This window comes from Penicillium soppii, assembly GCF_028829465.1.
Source record: "Penicillium soppii strain IBT 18220 chromosome Unknown utg000006l, whole genome shotgun sequence".
Lineage (NCBI taxonomy): Eukaryota > Fungi > Ascomycota > Eurotiomycetes > Eurotiales > Aspergillaceae > Penicillium > Penicillium soppii.
The window spans coordinates 2,252,582-2,270,337 of NW_026643236.1; the positions used below are offsets into that span (position 1 = coordinate 2,252,582).

The window sequence follows — 17,756 nt, forward strand, 5'->3', positions numbered from 1 at the left end:
GCTTCGAGAATGTCTCTTTTCCGTGGACTGTTGACGATACTATCTCTGAGCCCATTGGTTATGGGTAAAGCACACCGTTTATATTCTGGATTTTTCAGCGGTGACTCGCTCTATGCAATTCAATTTGACGAATCAACCTCGAATTTGAGTGTGGTCTACAACGGAACCCTGAATATTCAGAGCTCCAAGTGGATTGCTACTGATGTAGGTTATAGTGACCCATCGATTCCTCACGATAGAGGGGAATGCCTATGCGTTTAACCAGCAGGGCTGACCTTTGTACAGAACAGTAAACAGAACCTGTATATTGCCGACGAAAGCAACTACCACAGCTATGGCATCAATTCCAACAAATCACTCGTTTACAAAGGAGGGGTGTCTATAGCAGACAGCAATTGTAAGTTTCGGCCAAAGGTCCACATTTTCATCACAAATTAATGTCACAGGCAACAATGCGAACTACATCGTCTCTTCTACCGCTAAGCCCTTGACCGTATTCGGTGCTCCCTACTCAAGTGGCTGCCCAGCCCAAGCCATCACCGTCACATCTTCGGGAACCCTGAAATCCATCGTGGCAAACATATCATACAGCAGTGCATCGGGGGTCCATGGTCTCGCACTCAGCAGTGACAACCGCTTCATTTACAGCGGCGATGACATGGGCGGTGCAGTCTGGGCTCATTCCTACGATGCTACCAGCAACAAGGTGTCCAAGATTCAGCAAATGAATGTTACCGGAAATCCAAGACATCTAGTAGTATCTCCGCAAGGATCATATGTCTATGTCATGCTCGAGACTGGGAATGAAGTGGCAGTCTTCAATAGAGATTCGAGAACGGGTCGTATTACTACTACCAATACTACATTCTCTACAATTCCTTCTGGTGAGTGGCTTGTCAATGAGTCCAGATGAAGATTCTACAAATTTGGAATTGCTAATATTATCGAACTTGATAGGATATACAAACACCTCTTTATACTGGTCCGATGAAGTAATGTTCTCTGTCCCCAAAGAAGGAGATTATCCCAAATACCTCTTCGCAACAGCACGGTCGAGAACCTCCACAGATCCAGGATTTGTGACTGCCTTTTCTCTAGACAGTACTACCGGGGCGATCAAAGAGCGACTGTTCTTGACGCCGACAACAGGGTCTGGCGGTGCAGCCAATGCCATCTCTCCCGCTACCTTTTCGGAGCAATACTTTGCGATTACAGATGCAGAGAATAACTTCATCGAAGTTTGGAAGCTTGACGATAATGAGACCTCGGTCTCCGTGGTGGCTCATTTAGATACTGAGGATAGTCCGGCGAATCTGGTCTGGGTGGACTAGACAAGTCTGGGTTGAAGCTGTTGTGTTTCTTCTTGATATTGTTCTTCTGGTATTTCAATAGGACGAAGAAATATCACAGATCTTTGGCACTATGAATGCTTCGGAACTTAAGAGTTGTTGGATGGTAGTGTTGCATGAGGTGAGGTGCGAGTGATAGCTTCCCCGCCACTTTCATCATAAGGTAAACCCAACCACTTCCGAGTATCTAATCCAAATGTTACATTCACCCCCATAGTCATCGAAATCCCATAAGAAGAACCAATAAATAACCGAAATTATCATCCTGTCTCGATCGCTGTTAAGTTGACCCAGAACTTGGCTCTACCCCTCTTCAATGCAGGTCAACACCAAAGACAACTCAACCCTGCCCATTCGCGGCTCAACACAAAGATCCCGACTACAGACACCATTTGTACGACCTCAAATGGCCATGTTTGCGCGAGTGACATCCTATCCGCCCCTAGGGCAAATTACCTGTGTCCGAAGGGCACAGAAGGTGCTACGCACCGAACAAGAAGATGCGGTGAGTGTTACAACACACTGTGTTACCTGAGTATTTTAGCGACTTGCTCAATTTAAATAAGTTGATACTTGATACTGATATCTAAATTAGCTACGTTTCACTGTGACCATCGAGTCCAGTACCTCGTTCCCCGCACAGTCATGGGAAGCACAGATCTGGCACAACATCACTGGCTCCGAATGGACAGACCTGCCCCTGCGAAATTGTAACACGAATCATGCACCCCTATTGAGTGGCCAAGAAAGCGACTATAAATACTATCGTTATGTATTTTCAGAAGAGATAGTTCTATCTGCTGAAGGGGGTCATGCCCAATTCACGGTTCGATTTCGGAACGGCCCAGATGCAGAATGGCAGTGGGCTAATCAGAAGCATCCCGTGAGCGATGGCGAAATTATATATAGCCCACGCCATTCTGAGCATGATAGGGTTGCGTCTACGGATATTTCGGATCGAATAGCCAAAGAGGATCTTGGGAAGTATATTGACAATCTCCCCGATGAGCTGGAGATTTTGTCGCGGCTGAGTGAGGCGCCTGGAGCACTACTGTGGTCTTTAACTGGTGATATAGACCCTGTGAGTGGAGGGGTGTCCACTTTCAAACAACTTGCCCTTGGAACTCCGTCATCAACAGCGAGGTATATGTCGCTAGTGCGAGTCTGGAGTCCATGGCTAGGCCCGAGGCATGGGAAGAATGAGTTTCGACTCACAGAAGATGCGGTATTTTGTTCATTCCTGCGCACGGATGGTGTACATTTAGTTTTGTTGGCAGTATCAGGAACCGATAATGTCTTGACTGTTTTCCAGTCCGGGAAGAATGGCGAAGTTGTTGTTAACGCAAGGAGTGACAATGCAGAGCTATCCAAGTTCCATGTGCTCATTGCAACTGCAGAAAATTTCGAAGTTGCCATGTCTGCGGTTATCTATGAGGCACGAAAAGTGGTCAGACCATTTGTCGAAGCGATTGATACGGCATTGGACGAGCCTGTTCCCTTGTCCCCCCTGGCGATGACACGGTGCTCGTTGAAAAAGATCCGACAGCACAGTGGCTCTCTCAGTGGTTTGATGGCCTCACGTATTGTACGTGGAATAGTTTGGGACAGGACCTCACGGAAGAAAAAATACTGCATGCTTTGGATTCATTGAAAGCCAATGGAATCAACATTGTAAATCTGATTATCGATGACGGCTGGCAACAAAACGATAATGAGGGACAATCTCAGTTCAAGAGAGGTTTGAAACACTTTGAGGCGCATGCGGAAGGATTTCCCAAGGGATTGAAGCATACAGTCGATTCGATTCGCCAAAAACATCCCCGAATCGAACATGTCGCTGTCTGGCATGCACTGCTTGGGTACTGGGGAGGTATATCTGCAGAGGGTGATCTAGCCCAAAGGTTCAAAACCAAGCAAGTTAAGATCAAAGATCCTGCCACAAATGGACCTATCGCGGAGAATCTCCCAGACGGAAATATTCTTGCAATCGATCCGGACGACATCCAACGATTTTACGATGAATTCTATAAATATCTCGCCTGTATGGGCATAGACTCCGTGAAAACAGATGCACAATTTTTCATTGATCTCCTCGAGGACCCAGAGGACCGCCGAAGATTCATGACTTCCTACCAAGATGCATGGTCTATCTCATCACTCAAGCATTTCAGCAATCGGGCAATCTCTTGCGGCTCAATGACACCTCAAATAATGTTCCACTCACAATTGCCAACCAACAAACCAACTCTCCCATTACGAAACTCCGATGACTTCTTCCCGGAGATCCCTGCCTCCCATCCATGGCATTTATTCTGCAACGCGCACAACTCACTACTTACCCGTTATCTGAACGTCTTGCCGGACTGGGATATGTTCCAGACAAATCATCCATATGCGTCATTCCATGCAGCAGCACGATGTGTATCAGGTGGACCGATCTACATCACGGATGAGCCCGGGAAACATGATCTTACCCTTCTTGATCAATTGACCGCGCAAACTGTTAAAGACATCACGGTTGCTCTTCGACCGAGCGTGATTGGACGCACTATTGATATGTACCACGATTACAACGAAGGGCATGTCTTGCGCGTCGGAAGCTACACCGGCTGGGCGAAAACAGGCAGTGGAATCATCGGGCTTTTCAATATCCATTCCGCCGAGGCTTCCAGCATAGTCTCGTTGATGGATTTCCCAGGTATCCACGAGGATTCCCAAGGACAGTATATTGTCCGGGCACATAACAGTGGGAAGATATCGGATCTGATGCGACCATTGACTCAAGATTGTTATGTATCAACATTACTAGAGCCGAAGGGATGGGAAATCCTCACCGCATATCCGACTAGGTTGTTCACTCTGAAAGGGAGCCATGGATGCAATGCTTCTGGTAATAGTCTGACACATGTTGCTGTGCTAGGACTATTGGGCAAAATGACCGGTGCGGCAGCTGTGATCAGCTCGGATATCTCAATGGTTGAAAATGGGCGCTTGCGATTTAACATCAGCTTGAAAGCCCTGGGAACACTTGGTATCTATTTCTCAGATCTACAAAACAGAAGTGTTGCGCGGAACTTCATGGTCACGATACTTGGAAAGCCGGTGCCACAGAAGACTGTATGGAAGGAAGGTGGAGAGAGTGCTAATGTGTTGGCGATTGATGTATTGGCGGCGTGGAAAGCCATGAAGTTGGACAGTGGATGGAGTAACGAGGCATTTGTGCAGGTTTTTGTTGGCTGATCTATGTATCGAGGCAACTGCCCATTGTTCTATCCGAGCAGACTCTTTACCAGAAATTCCATGCCAAGAATTGTTAGTTCTCCCCTCGAAGAAATCACTGCACAATGTAAAAAAACACCCGCTTGGGCAAGAGATCAACACATCAAAAGATAAGGCCCGGAACATCCATAATCCGGACTTTATCGAAAGATTCTCGGAGCTCCGCTCTATTGATCGTGTCCAGACTCGAGGGCAATTGCAAGTATCTTCTTATATTTTCACATTCGCAAACCGGTCCAATGAGGCCACAGATGACATCGCTCAGCCGAGCGCCTCACCGAAACCTCTTCACCCCCGGTCGGGCCCCATCTGGAGCGCGCAGTTTTGCCGCAACCACAGCACTTCCGCTGCGCAGAGACAGCAATCGGCCTACATTGTTTGGCTTGAAGGTTGGCACATGCTTCCAGCAGCAAAGATGGATTACACAAAAACATATTCAGCGCATGAAAGATGGGGAGGCCGAGTGGGCTAGGTTTGCCAAAGAGATTAAGGCTGGGACGAGGAAGAATTTCGCACAACACTTGGAGGAGCGAGGGTTGATTCATGATGTTGTTGGGTGAGTTACACCAGGACATTGCTATGGTATTGCTGTTGGATTGGTTGAATGGTGGGCTAACTTTAGTTTGCTCCGCAGAGAACGCGACTTGTTGCATAAGGTCTTGACTGAGAAGCGGGCTGGTATATACGTTGGTATTGACCCGACTGCCCCGTCAATGCATGTTGGACATATGCTCCCATTCATGGTTTTGGCTTGGGGTTATGTCTGGGGTTTGCCGGTCACATTTTTGGTCAGTCGCAATTGAATTCGCGCTTCATTGGAACATCTTCAACTAACATTGTCCAGCTCGGCGGTGCTACATCTAGAGTTGGCGATCCTAGCGGGCGTCTTAAGGGACGTGACGCAGTTCATTCCTCTATCCGAAAGGCAAACATGGCCAGTATGCACATGCAATTGAAGAAATTGGGTGCGAGCATTGAACAATATGGCCGGAGACACGGACACGAAAGGCACCCAATGTGGAAGCGGGCGTTGACAAATAACAATACTTGGTGGAACTCCATGCCGTTCCTTGAGGTGCTGCGCGACCTTGGTGCTTTCATGCGTCTTGGACCCATGCTCGGGAGAGATACGTAAGTTTTGCTAGGCCATCACCATATATGTTTCATGGGCTTACATGTCTGCTAGTGTCAAGAATCGATTGAGCCACGGTGATGGTATGTCCTTTGCTGAGTTCTCCTACCCTATCCTACAAGCTTGGGATTGGTGGACATTGTTCCAAAAGGGTACCCAGATCCAAGTTGGAGGTGCCGATCAGTATGGAAATATTCTCTTCGGCATGGAAGCTGTGAAGTCTGTCAGTCGAAACACTGCCGATGAGCAACTCCGCGACCCGTTGGAGTCTGAAGTGGACCGTCCTATTGGTTTCACTACACCACTCCTCACAGCTCCGAATGGCGAGAAGTTTGGAAAATCCGCAGGCAATGCTATCTGGCTCGATAAGGACCTGACTTCTACATTTGAGCTGTATCAATTCTTCGTGCGCACGCCTGATGATACCGTCGAGCGCTACCTCAAGCTATTCACTTTTATCCCGTTGCCTGAAATCGCGACTATCATGGAAGAGCAGAATAAGGATCCTTCCAAGCGTGTTGCACAACACGCGCTCGCCTTCGACTTTGTCGAGCTTATTCATGGCAAGGCTGAAGCTGATGCTGTCGCTCTCCAACACCGTCAGCTCTTCCGACCTCGTTCTTCAACTGCCGCCCCATCCCCCCTCTCTAAATCTTCCGCCCCTCCTTCCAGCCACGCTAAATCTCCCACTGCTGGCTTCGATACCCCTCAATCTGGCAACCCTTATGCTCCTCAAACCAACTTTGCCAACATGGGTGATATGAAAGTTACACTTCCCAGATCCCTCGTGTTCAATCAGCCGTTCAATAAGATTCTCTGGTCAGCGGGTCTTGTTTCGTCCAAGAGCGAAGGCCACCGCGTCATTGTGAACAACGGCGCTAAGGTGGGAAGCCGCCCTGGTGACAGTGGCCCCATGACGGACCAGCTGTCTTTCACCCCCATCCGCGTTTGGAACGCAGAAAAGACCCAAGAGTTTGTTCTGAACGATAACCTGTTGATCCTCAAATTAGGCAAGTGGAAGTTCAAGTCCGTCACCATTGTGAGCGACGAAGAATTCCGCAAACAAGGGCTCACGGCTCCTGGATGGGAGGAGATTGAAGCCGAGACGACTGAATCGGCCTAAATCTATTCTATGAATATCCTCTAGACCTGTAATTTTACAATAACCAATCTGTATAATATTTATCAACCATATTCTTCTAGTCCAATAAGAATCCCCAAGTAATAGTGGAGCAGAGCGGGTGTGTTTAATCGAACAGGTCGAGTCTCGGGTGTTTTACGCGTCGACGCGATCCGCGTTATCTCCTATCGCGTCTTCGCTCCCTTCGTCAATTCACCCAGGGCCATTGCAGTTAAAAAATACCAAGAACTGAACTGAGAATTGCTATTGTCCGAATCAATTCCGTTCAATAATAAAAAAGCATGGCCAAAGCATCGGCCTCGTCTCCGCCCGCGTCTTCGCCCGCATTGAAGCGCGCAACACCCAATACGCAGAACATGCGCAGTCAGAAGTCCATCCTGGGGTTTTTCCAGAAGTCTTCGCCTGCGACACCTTCCGCAAATCGCACACGTGAACCCGCCTCGTCTCCAGCCCAGAGAGCCGCTGAACAGCGTGGCGGAAGCGCGGCGAAGCCAACCCCGAAAGATCAAAAGAGGAGCTTTTCGAGCTTTGCTCAAGACTTGAGTCCCGTTCCAAGTAGTGATATTCCAGTCCCAGATGATGAGGAGGAGAGTGGAAATGGTGTAAAGGTAAGTTCACGTGAAGTCTATTGTTTGTCCGCCTCTCTGACCTTGCTCTTTAGACTACCGCGGTGGAAGAACAAGACTCCAACATGTCGCCTTCACGTCGAGTAAGTGTTTTCTTTTTATAATCGCGTCAGTTGTTTATCCTGCTAACCCGTCTCCAGGGCAAGAAGAAGGTCAGCTACAAGGAGTCAGACTCCGAGGGCGAAGACGACGATGAAGTCATCTTCCGTCCCAACCGCAAAGACCGCGTCGGTGGTCGTGCGACTAAGAGAAGAAGGACGGAACCGGAGAGTGAGGATGAGTTTAATGACGTGGAAGGAGATGCAGAGATCTCGGATGATGGTATGTTGCGCAATCACATGTTGCTTTCCATTTGCTTGCCACTGACTTGGGATAGAAATGGACGATTTCGTCGTAGCAGATGACTCTGATGAAGAAATCGCACCGTCCAAAAAGCGGAAGAGACCTACCACACAATCGGCACGCAAGCCTTCAGCCAAATCCTCGCCCCTGCCCGCCCCTCCCTCCTTCGACGAAGACCTAGACATGGAACTACCGGAGGGCGAGGGCTCAGCTGGAACCGCGAAGAAGTGGGCATTTGACCCTGAAAACAAGGAGCCTCGGAAGGAGAGAGCTGTCTCGTCTACCAAAACACCGGCAAGCACGAAGAAGGAAAAGGCCCACATCAAAGAACCAGAGCAGCGTTACTCATGGCTAGCTTCGCTCAAGGATATCGACGGTAATCCAAAAGGACACCCCGACTACGACCCTCGTACAGTTTACATTCCTCCCATGGCATGGAGCCGGTTCTCGCCTTTCGAGAAACAGTACTGGGAAATCAAGCAGAAATTCTGGGACACCGTCGTTTTCTTCAAGAAGGGAAAATTCTACGAGCTCTATGAAAATGATGCCACTATTGGGCACCAACTCTTCGATCTGAAGCTCACGGACCGAGTGAACATGCGTATGGTCGGTGTCCCGGAGATGAGTTTGGACCACTGGGCGAACCAGTTCGTGGCCAAGGGCTACAAGATCGCTCGCGTGGATCAGTCTGAATCTGCTCTTGGCAAGGAGATGCGCGAGAGGGAGGGCAAGAAGCCTGCAAAAGAGGACAAAATCATCAAGCGAGAGCTTGCATGTGTTCTTACAGCGGGTACCCTGGTCGAGGGCTCCATGCTCCAGGATGATATGTCCACCTACTGTGTTGCTATCAAGGAAGCCATCGTTGACGAACTTCCCGCATTCGGTATTACATTCGTTGATACTGCCACGGGTCAATTCTTTTTGTCTGAGTTCGTGGATGATGTGGACATGACCAAGTTTGAGACTTTCGTCGCGCAGACCCGTCCCCAAGAGTTGCTTTTGGAGAAATCATGTGTCTCCACCAAGGCCATGCGCATTCTCAAGAACAACACTAACCCAACCACAATCTGGAACTTCATGAAGCCCGGAAAAGAGTTCTGGGACGCAGACATCACTATTCGCGAACTTGAGGCAAGTGATTACTTTGTCTCTCCCGATGAAGATAACCTCACAGCTTGGCCAGAAGCCCTTCGTCAAGCCCGTGAGAAGGAGTTGTTAATGTGTGCATTCGGTGCCATGGTTTCCTATTTGCGACTGCTCAAGATTGAGCGGGACTTGATCACCATCGGAAATTTCACATGGTATGATCCCATCAAGAAGGCGACTAGTCTCGTGCTAGATGGTCAAACTCTTATCAACATGGAAATCTTTGCAAACTCCTTTGATGGTGGTGTCGAAGGAACACTGTTCCAGCTTCTTAACCGGTGTATCACACCGTTCGGAAAGCGGATGTTCAAGCAGTGGGTGTGCCACCCATTGGTGGATGCAAAGAAAATAAATGCTCGACTCGACGCCGTTGATTCATTGAATGCCGATCCCAGCACTCGAGACCAATTCTCGTCGCAGTTGATCAAAATGCCGGACTTGGAACGCCTGATCTCCCGCATCCACGCTGGAAACTGCAAGGCCCAGGACTTTGTTCGTGTTCTTGAAGGATTCGAGCAAATCGACTATACCATGGGTCTTCTGAAAGAAAACGGCGCCGGCTCAAGTGAAAGTATCATTGGAGAACTGACGACCGCCATGCCTGACTTGGCGTCCCTCCTCGGATACTGGAAGACTGCCTTTGACCGACCAAAGGCAAAGGAGAACGGCATTCTCGTTCCAGAAACCGGTGTTGAGGAAGACTTTGACGACTCTCAGGAAATCATCGAGGGGCTGCACAAGGACCTTGATAACCTACTGAAGAAAGCTCGACGTGATTTGGGTTCATCTGCCATTTGTTTCCGAGACAACGGCAAAGAGATCTACCAGCTCGAAGTCCCGATCAAGGTGAAGAACATCCCTAAGGATTGGAACCAAATGTCGGCCACCAAGCAGGTCAAGCGGTACTACTTCCCGGAGCTGCGCAGTCTCATTCGTAAGCTTCAAGAAGCGCAGGAAACACACGGGCAGATTGTTAAGGAAGTCGCTGGTCGATTCCATGCTCGCTTTGATGAGCACTATGGCACATGGCTGGCTGCTGTCCGGATTGTTTCGCAGCTTGACTGCCTTATCAGCTTGGCTAAGGCTTCTGAGGCCATCGGCCAACCCAGCTGCCGCCCGGTCTTTGTCGATGATGAGCGGAGTGTCCTTGAGTTTGAGGAACTCCGTCACCCTTGTCTTTTATCCTCTGTCGAAGACTTTATCCCCAACGACATCCAGCTCGGTGGCGAGCACGCCAGTATCGATTTGCTGACTGGTGCTAATGCGGCCGGAAAGTCGACTGTCCTGCGAATGGTATGTTAGCCTGCGTTCTGTCTACCATGTTGAATTATCCTACTAACAAGTCTAGACCTGTGTTGCCGTCATCATGGCTCAAATCGGCTGCTACCTCCCGTGCCAATCCGCACGATTGACTCCAGTCGATCGCATCATGTCCCGTCTGGGTGCAAACGACAACATCTTCGCCGCTCAATCGACATTCTTCGTCGAACTATCAGAAACCAAAAAGATCCTCTCCGAAGCCACCCCCCGTTCCCTCGTCATTCTGGACGAGCTCGGTCGCGGAACCAGCTCCTACGACGGTGTTGCCGTGGCACAAGCTGTACTCCATCACATCGCGACGCACATTGGCGCACTGGGCTTCTTCGCAACGCACTACCACTCTCTCGCTGCGGAGTTCGAGCACCATCCAGAAATCGCACCAAAGCGCATGGCAATCCACGTTGACGACGTTGAGCGCCGTGTCACTTTCCTGTATAAGCTTGAGAAAGGTGTTGCCGAAGGTAGTTTCGGTATGCACTGCGCATCCATGTGCGGCATTCCAAGCAAGGTCATCGAATGTGCCGAAGACGCCGCTAAGCAATGGGAGCACACCAGTCGACTCAAGGAAAGTCTTGATCGCCAGAAGGGTGGTGCGTATGTTGGTCTCGGATGGTGGAGTGATGTTGCCTGGGCTTTGCGTGAATCTGTCACCGATGAGAAATCGAACACTGGCGATGTCACTGATCGTGGTCTTGATGTCTTGATGAAGGCCATCGAGGCACTTTGATTGCTGATATGTGTTTGGTGATAAATTACTCTTCCATCTTCATAATGTGGTCCTATAATTATTGTGTCAGTCTTTTTACTTTCTTCGGCCGTCCGTGTCGGGGGTTTTCTTTTGTTTTTTTATGGCCCTTTTTATGGCCCTCGGAAATCTGGTCCGGTTAGATCATTTCCTTGTCAGACTGCGGATCTAGGCTGTTATTTCTACAGTTGTGCATCTTTAAAATGAAGCGACTTCTGCATTTCAATCTATCATAGATACTTCGCCACAAAGCCAGCTATCTTACCTTTTCCCACCATCAAGTAAATAGCAAATAAACAAGAAGACCATAACACGACACGGAGTAGTAACCATCATCATAGAAATTCCAATCCAACACCTCATTCATTGACATCACTTGCACTCAACAAAAGCAATTTGACAAGATTCCACTCATTTATCATGATCAGAAGCAGAAGCCAAGGACCGGACCTCCTCGGGGTTCTCCTCAGCAGATGAAATTGTCTGAGGCTCATCACCTTGAAGAGAAAGGCCACCCATAGCTTCGTGGTCGACTTCATTGTCACGTGGACCGAGGCCATAGGCTTCGACCTCATGCTTGCCATTGCCATTTCCACTACCGTTCTGGCTCTTCGAGCTAACTGAAGCTTGCTTAACAGTGCAGGAGGGGTAGTCATGGGTGTCTGCCTCCTCCATCTCATAGTCAGAAGCATGTGTGAGCTCCTTGAGTTTTGGAAGGCTGCTGCGCTTCGTATCTCGCTGGGAGGAAGTCCGAGGGCCTCTCCGGGGATTTCCAGCAGTTTACACAGAGATTCTGTTTACCATGTTGCTATATTTTATGATAAAGAAGAACCTTTTTGAATATTCTAAGGGCTTTGTGCCAATACCCATTGTTCATTACAAGGCACGTTATCAATTGTTTGCACAGCGGGTTTGTTTTTATTCGCAAATATCTACTGGTAAATTCCATCATCTCCTCCCCAAGATGGTGAACCAGAGATCCATATCCCTTTGAAAGAAATTTCCTCCGAAACTCGTGTGAATGAATCAATCGTGCTTCAATCTTACTTGTAGCAAGCCATGGCATGCGTGCTATCGCTTAAATGCTTGTAACGTCTTTGATGCCAGTCATGTTGGCCTCAGGAGTCATAGGAGCCTCAAGCTTCACGTCAGGCTCCTCGGTAGCTTCGTCTTCAGCGATTTCCTCTTCTGACTTGGGCTCGGGTGAGGGCGAGGGTGAAGGCGAGGGCGAGGGAGAAGGGGCCCTCTTGCGACGCTTGACAGCTGGCTTTGACTTGGCAGCGGGCTTTGGCTTGGTTGGGGTGTTGATATTGGTATTTTCATTATTGGTCTCAACGACCTGCTGAAGCCTCTGGCGTGCTCCCCTCCACATCACTGCAGCGGATGATGTTTTGATTTTAGCCAAACCAGACAGCTTCTCATAGTCAATCTAGAAAGAGGAAGTGTTAATGGGAAAATCATGTGTAAAATTGTTGGTGGGCTGCAATATAAGATACAAGAGAGAGAGGGAATTTGGTGGAAGGACGGTTGAGAAACTTTGCAAAACAATCAAAAAGTTCAAAAACATACCTTGCCATCAGCGGAGGTGCAAAGAATCCCGAGCAGGAGCAGCTTAGACTGGTTGGCAGTCAGACCGTCGAATTGAGAAGCTTTCTTGTCAGAAGTAGGGGTGGACATCTTGTCGTTTGGGTGATGTTATGAATGGTGAATTTGATGATCAGGGCTCAGAGGTTGAGTGAAGAAGAAATAGTTTGCTGGCGGTGCTCAAGAGTCGCAAGTTGTTGACGAGTGGAAGGTCACGGGAGAGGACGACGTGAACAGCAAAAGATCAAATACATCTATGTATGAATTGGACGTAGAAATTGGCGATGCAAAATATGATCTACGCGAGATATCGGAAACAGGACTCTAGTGACTGATTGTAGTCAGATTTAGTCACAATGTTATTCAGTATCTTATAAAAAAGTGAAAGACAGGCTAGACTTATATCACAGAGACATTGAAGGGTAAACTCATGTCAGAAAGTATAACAAATAAACATTTCGCCTACATATCAATTCGGCGAGCTGTACTCATTCGACTAATTCTTATCCTAGACCGTGGAGGGTTTATACATACATTGAATTGAAGAAATCTGGCGACACTTATGGATATACCTTTCAAATCATAGTTCATTACGCCTACTGCATGTCTTCCTCATACCCTTTTTTTACGATTTCCTTCTGTGTGAAGAAATGCATAAAAGCCATGTCTCCTCCAATCTGGCTACTTCGAAGTTTGAGTCGAAGTTTGAAACTGAGTATACTGTGAATAATGCTTACTATGACGTGAGAGAAACTTCAAATCTACAATCCTTTGCCTATTTCTAGAATCTCTGGCTAGTCCCACGAGGCCAGTGTAGATCACATAGCCAAGGACCTTTAGATATTAATCAAGAACTCTGAGAGGGCCACGCAAACAACCACCAAAATTCACCGAGAAAGTTCGTTTCATCTGGGAAGACTACCCACTAATAATGTCAAAGTCGAAGAAGCAGGCAATGTTGAGGGTAGTGGAGTAGACGAAGGTAGTCGTTCGAATCTACTGGGCCGAGTAGACTTCGAGTACCCCACTCAGCAGAGGCAGCTAAAGAGGCGCAAGACGAGATACACTACCCCATCGGTCTGAAATACTAGTCGATCGCTCCCACTCTGGATGCTTAGGATATTCTCAGTAGGTTGGACTCCATTATACTCGCCACTGCTGTGCTCAAAACCGTATTTCACCTTGGGTTAGTGGCATGATAAGTAGGCCGCATATTTACATTTGTCGTTCTCGCTGCACTATTTTCATACAGCCAAGATCGACGGGACATGACAGCTTCACCACCATGTATAGTGAAAACCCGTAGCGTCATCGCCGGTACAATCTTGCCCATGCGTATCAACAGCGCTGTCAATGTAGTGGAGTGTTACTAGCCCACCTACTGTCAAATAGTGCACGAATAGGTACTCTCCCAGCAAAAGTGGCTATGTGATGATCTCAATGGACATCGGGTTACCACCAAAACGTTCCTCTATGAATCAGAAACTAGCACGATGAGTTGCTATACGCCATGTATGTCATTTTGTTGATCTATAATAATGCCAGTCCCCGCAGGCATCATGACCACGTTCGGGATTAATGCAAGTCTGATCTCACTGCTCGTATACCCCTGATTGATCCGAACTCGGCACCGGTGTGGGCTTCAACGCATCACTCACCGCTGTACAAACAATACCACCTAAAGAGAACGTCTCTTTGGGTTGAAATGTCGGTCTATTTGCACGGAGTTTTGACCCTGTCTTATAAATTTCCATAGCGCAAGTTACTTTTACCATCGAACTTTCTAATTAGAGCTAGCTTACTTTACATGTCTTATGCGTAGGGGAATCTTACTTAGCCCTTGTGCCAAAACAAAATAGCAATCAGAAAACGCAGATGCCACCAACGTGGAATGAGAAGATGAAATATAATTAAAAGATAAGTGACGGGCAACCAAGAACGATCCTTTAGCCCTAGAGCACTACAAGTGAGACATAAGTAATGGCTAAACAAGCGCAGATATTCTTAATTTTTATAAATTCCCAAGGCTGAGTTGAAGCCACCATGTTACCTAAGGTGATCGATTGTAAACATTGAAGCCTAGAAAGTAAGGCAGAAAATGGGGGAAATACGTGAGAAGTCCGGGGAACTATGGAGCCGACGTGATGTTCACGTGATAGTACCCGCATTTCAAACTCAAAGTCAATAGTTATTCTAAATCTAACCACGCGATAAGGAAAAATGTTGGCTGGACCCTTCATGAGCTTGTACATTCATTAAAGCCAAGAATAGCTAGATGACAAGGGAATTTGAGCTAGACGACACCAGTTATTAAACGTCCATCGTCCCCTGGGGGCTTTTTTTCTTCTTTCTGGTTTTCTGTGCAAGTGCGTTGTGTCGAACGCGACCTTGAATTCTTGCCCGTTTTATCTATCTATCACAAAGACAGACGGAAGAGGTGCGTGAAGCGCGATTAGTTCTGCTCTCCGAAGAGCGTGACGATAGCTTCCTCCTCGGTGGGCTCGCCGGGAAGGCGACGCTCAAAGTCGAATTCGTCTTCGGAATAAGCCTTGGTGGTAGGCTCGTTGGTGGCGATGCCGGAGTTCTTGGATTCGACATCACGCCGAGGCTCGAAGTAATCTATTCCAGAGTCGTTATCGTCTTCGGCATTTTCGACAGTCCCAGTGGTGTTCACGTCGCTAGCGTTGTTGAGGACTCCCTGGTTGGCAACATCCTCGGGGTCGGCCTCAGCAACACCATTGGCCTCGGTGAGCTTGGCCTTCTTGGCGGAGCGAGGAGTGGCTACTTTGGCGCGGCCTTTTGCAGTCTTGCCCACGGGACTGTTGCTGGATGAAACATCCGCGTCTCCATGCGAGTTCTCGGGCTCAAGGAACATCTTCGCAACCTTGCGCTTGCCGGAACGGTAGATGGTGCGAGCAGAGTTGGCTTGGAGGTCGGCGAGCCCAGCGATCTTTTCGAAGTCGATCTAGAATTGTCACGAATTAGTAACGGGCGATATAATTTGTATTGATTGGACACATACTTTGGCGTTGGTCTCATGGTAGTAGTTGGCGAGAACCAACAGTTTGTTCTCGGTCATGGACAGTTCACCAAAAGCCTTGACGTTGGCCTTCTCCTTGGATGGAGTGGCCTTCTCCTTGGATGGAGTGGCCTTTGCTCTGGCCGGGGTAGACTTTTCTTTGACAGGAGTAGACATAATGGTGATGCAGTTAATGGGTAAATTGTATGGAAAGTTGAAAGATGCGAAGGATAGAAGAAAGAGAAAGGTAGAAAGGATGAAAACGTAAAGAATTTATAGGTGAATTTCTCGACGACGTGATAACAATAGGGAGCGCCCCCCGCCAAAAAAGGCACTTGCAAATGAACTCTGCCGATTTCACTCAATTCTTTTAATTTTCTTTTGTTTGGTTTTGTTTTTTGTCCAGGACCATGCTCTTTTCCATCGTCATCAACTACACATGGGACAGAGGTATGGCAAATGTGAATCTTTTGTCAACGCACATGGCCTTATCAAGTGGGTTCAATTGCGCCGTCTCGTATGTGCTGAATCGGGATTGAATGAAGATTGAATGAACAAAGAACTGATTAGACTGATGCAGATAACTGACAGGCGATGAGACCGCTGTGAAGACACGCAACGTAGTTTGAGTTGATCAAACCGTCATTCTGTGGTTGGCCATCAATTCTTCGAGGACCGGACAAACAAACAGCCAGACAGCCAGATGATATTCGAGGCACAGAATTGGAGGCATCCTGCAGAACTGGGTGATTCCCACCTTTCACGGCTTTCCAGACCTTGGAAATGAAGTACAATCAAGAAGTATTAGGCTGGATTCGCTGGCGGTCAGCTTATTCTGGTACAGTTCAGTGGTGACATTTGACCCGATTGGCTTTGGTCTATCCTCACATCTCACGAAGGTCTGTCCATCCCTTTCGAAAAGTGAGCTAGAAAACTATCGCAATTGACCCGCCAAATGAACCCGAACAGATGATTGAAGAGGCAAAATATTGACGGTATCGTGTCCAATCACGGCGGGACGTCCTATAAACGTGACTGGGGTTTGGCTTTTTGAATCTGCTGGTAGATTCCATTCCATAATTCTGGGAAAAACGCCGAAGTCTGCCGTCCGGGCTTGCTCTTGGCATCAGCATAGAACTTGGTTGGAGCCTTTCCTTGCCACCAACGCTGGGGTGTGGGTTTCAAGTTTTCAAACGTGACCGGCCGAACGGTGTCCTTCACGGGAATGAGGTCACCAATTCGCACAGCGGTCTGCCGAGGAATGGTATTGAACCGCATGTTTGTGAGGTACAACACGGCCGTTGGAGGTAGATCCTTTGCGTACTGGACGGCAGCTTCTCGGGACTTCCTGGCGAAGGCTGGCAGCGCCAAATGAATGAAATTCACGTACGGTGCAGCTGTGTACGAAACGAAGAGCATTGGCAGGGCACCGGTTACGATGACTATGACGGGGTCAGTTTGGATCGTTACATGTGACGGACGAGTCATACCTCCGGGTACAGCATACCACGGATATTCAGCGACGGAACACGCGGGCGCAACTATCAAACAGGCGGCTCCAAAGAGAAGAACCGTTGTGATTCTGAGAGTGCCCAGGAATATGGCTCGCCCCGTTCCACCATAATAGACCAGTATCCGCTCTGGTGGCCCTGCAATTGCGAGTCAGCCCAAACGCGTGGTGTCAGATTAATTGCTCTAACCATTGCGAGTACCAGTCTTTGCTGGGCTGAGAGTCCTCTGTACTGGAGCAGGCGCGGCAGACGTCACTTCCTTGCCTTTGGGCAAAGGTGAAATATGCTTCTGAGATGGACGAGGAATTTGTGACTTGAAACGAACCCAGATGCTTTGCTGAAGGCTTCGCTGGGTAGCTGATGGCAGTGCCCTACGCAATTGAGAAGAGAGCAGTATTCGCGGCTGCATTTTGAGAAGCGTTGAGCTGAATGAGAGGATGCAGGTGGTTGGGGCTCGATAAGCGCGATAAACCATACGCGCCTCGGCCAGAAAGTGATTGACCGTCTTCCTCACCGCCTTCTCCGATGGTGATACCACATTGACTGATTGACAACATTGCAA

The 17,756-nt window shown here is 48.4% G+C and overlaps 8 protein-coding genes across 8 annotated transcripts; 4 read left to right on the plus strand and 4 right to left on the minus strand.

Moving 5' to 3' along the window:
• Nucleotides 1-60: 60 nt before the first annotated feature.
• On the plus strand, nt 61-1,331 carry N7529_008208 (lactonase family protein; the record flags this gene model as incomplete). Its single annotated transcript, XM_057243735.1, has 4 exons — nt 61-204; nt 286-397; nt 447-884; nt 958-1,331. 4 exons carry the CDS (start codon nt 61-63, stop codon nt 1,329-1,331), a joined length of 1,068 nt encoding a protein of 355 aa, XP_057095273.1.
• Nucleotides 1,332-1,665: 334 nt separating this feature from the next.
• Nucleotides 1,666-4,589, plus strand: N7529_008209 (putative raffinose synthase protein Sip1; the record flags this gene model as incomplete). The annotated part of the gene is made up of 3 exons (XM_057243736.1): nt 1,666-1,854; nt 1,945-2,934; nt 2,958-4,589. The coding sequence occupies 3 exons, from the start codon at nt 1,666-1,668 to the stop codon at nt 4,587-4,589; spliced, it is 2,811 nt and encodes a 936-aa protein (XP_057095274.1).
• A 278-nt stretch (nt 4,590-4,867) lies between these two features.
• Nucleotides 4,868-6,883, plus strand: N7529_008210 (tyrosine--tRNA ligase MSY1; the record flags this gene model as incomplete). The annotated part of the gene is made up of 4 exons (XM_057243737.1): nt 4,868-5,184; nt 5,263-5,416; nt 5,473-5,759; nt 5,815-6,883. The coding sequence occupies 4 exons, from the start codon at nt 4,868-4,870 to the stop codon at nt 6,881-6,883; spliced, it is 1,827 nt and encodes a 608-aa protein (XP_057095275.1).
• Nucleotides 6,884-7,182: 299 nt separating this feature from the next.
• On the plus strand, nt 7,183-11,062 carry N7529_008211 (mismatch repair ATPase MSH6; the record flags this gene model as incomplete). The annotated part of the gene is made up of 5 exons (XM_057243738.1): nt 7,183-7,509; nt 7,563-7,610; nt 7,668-7,848; nt 7,904-10,308; nt 10,364-11,062. 5 exons carry the CDS (start codon nt 7,183-7,185, stop codon nt 11,060-11,062), a joined length of 3,660 nt encoding a protein of 1,219 aa, XP_057095276.1.
• Nucleotides 11,063-11,491: 429 nt separating this feature from the next.
• On the minus strand, nt 11,492-11,755 carry N7529_008212 (uncharacterized protein; the record flags this gene model as incomplete). Its single annotated transcript, XM_057243739.1, has 1 exon — nt 11,492-11,755. One exon carries the CDS (start codon nt 11,753-11,755, stop codon nt 11,492-11,494), a length of 264 nt encoding a protein of 87 aa, XP_057095277.1.
• Nucleotides 11,756-12,158: 403 nt separating this feature from the next.
• N7529_008213 (putative histone h1.3.) lies at nt 12,159-12,757 on the minus strand (the record flags this gene model as incomplete). The annotated part of the gene is made up of 2 exons (XM_057243740.1): nt 12,159-12,509; nt 12,650-12,757. 2 exons carry the CDS (start codon nt 12,755-12,757, stop codon nt 12,159-12,161), a joined length of 459 nt encoding a protein of 152 aa, XP_057095278.1.
• A 2,359-nt stretch (nt 12,758-15,116) lies between these two features.
• N7529_008214 (uncharacterized protein) lies at nt 15,117-15,860 on the minus strand (the record flags this gene model as incomplete). Its single annotated transcript, XM_057243741.1, has 2 exons — nt 15,117-15,629; nt 15,687-15,860. 2 exons carry the CDS (start codon nt 15,858-15,860, stop codon nt 15,117-15,119), a joined length of 687 nt encoding a protein of 228 aa, XP_057095279.1.
• Nucleotides 15,861-16,706: 846 nt separating this feature from the next.
• N7529_008215 (uncharacterized protein) lies at nt 16,707-17,603 on the minus strand (the record flags this gene model as incomplete). Its single annotated transcript, XM_057243742.1, has 3 exons — nt 16,707-17,125; nt 17,174-17,332; nt 17,384-17,603. 3 exons carry the CDS (start codon nt 17,601-17,603, stop codon nt 16,707-16,709), a joined length of 798 nt encoding a protein of 265 aa, XP_057095280.1.
• Nucleotides 17,604-17,756: the final 153 nt, after the last annotated feature.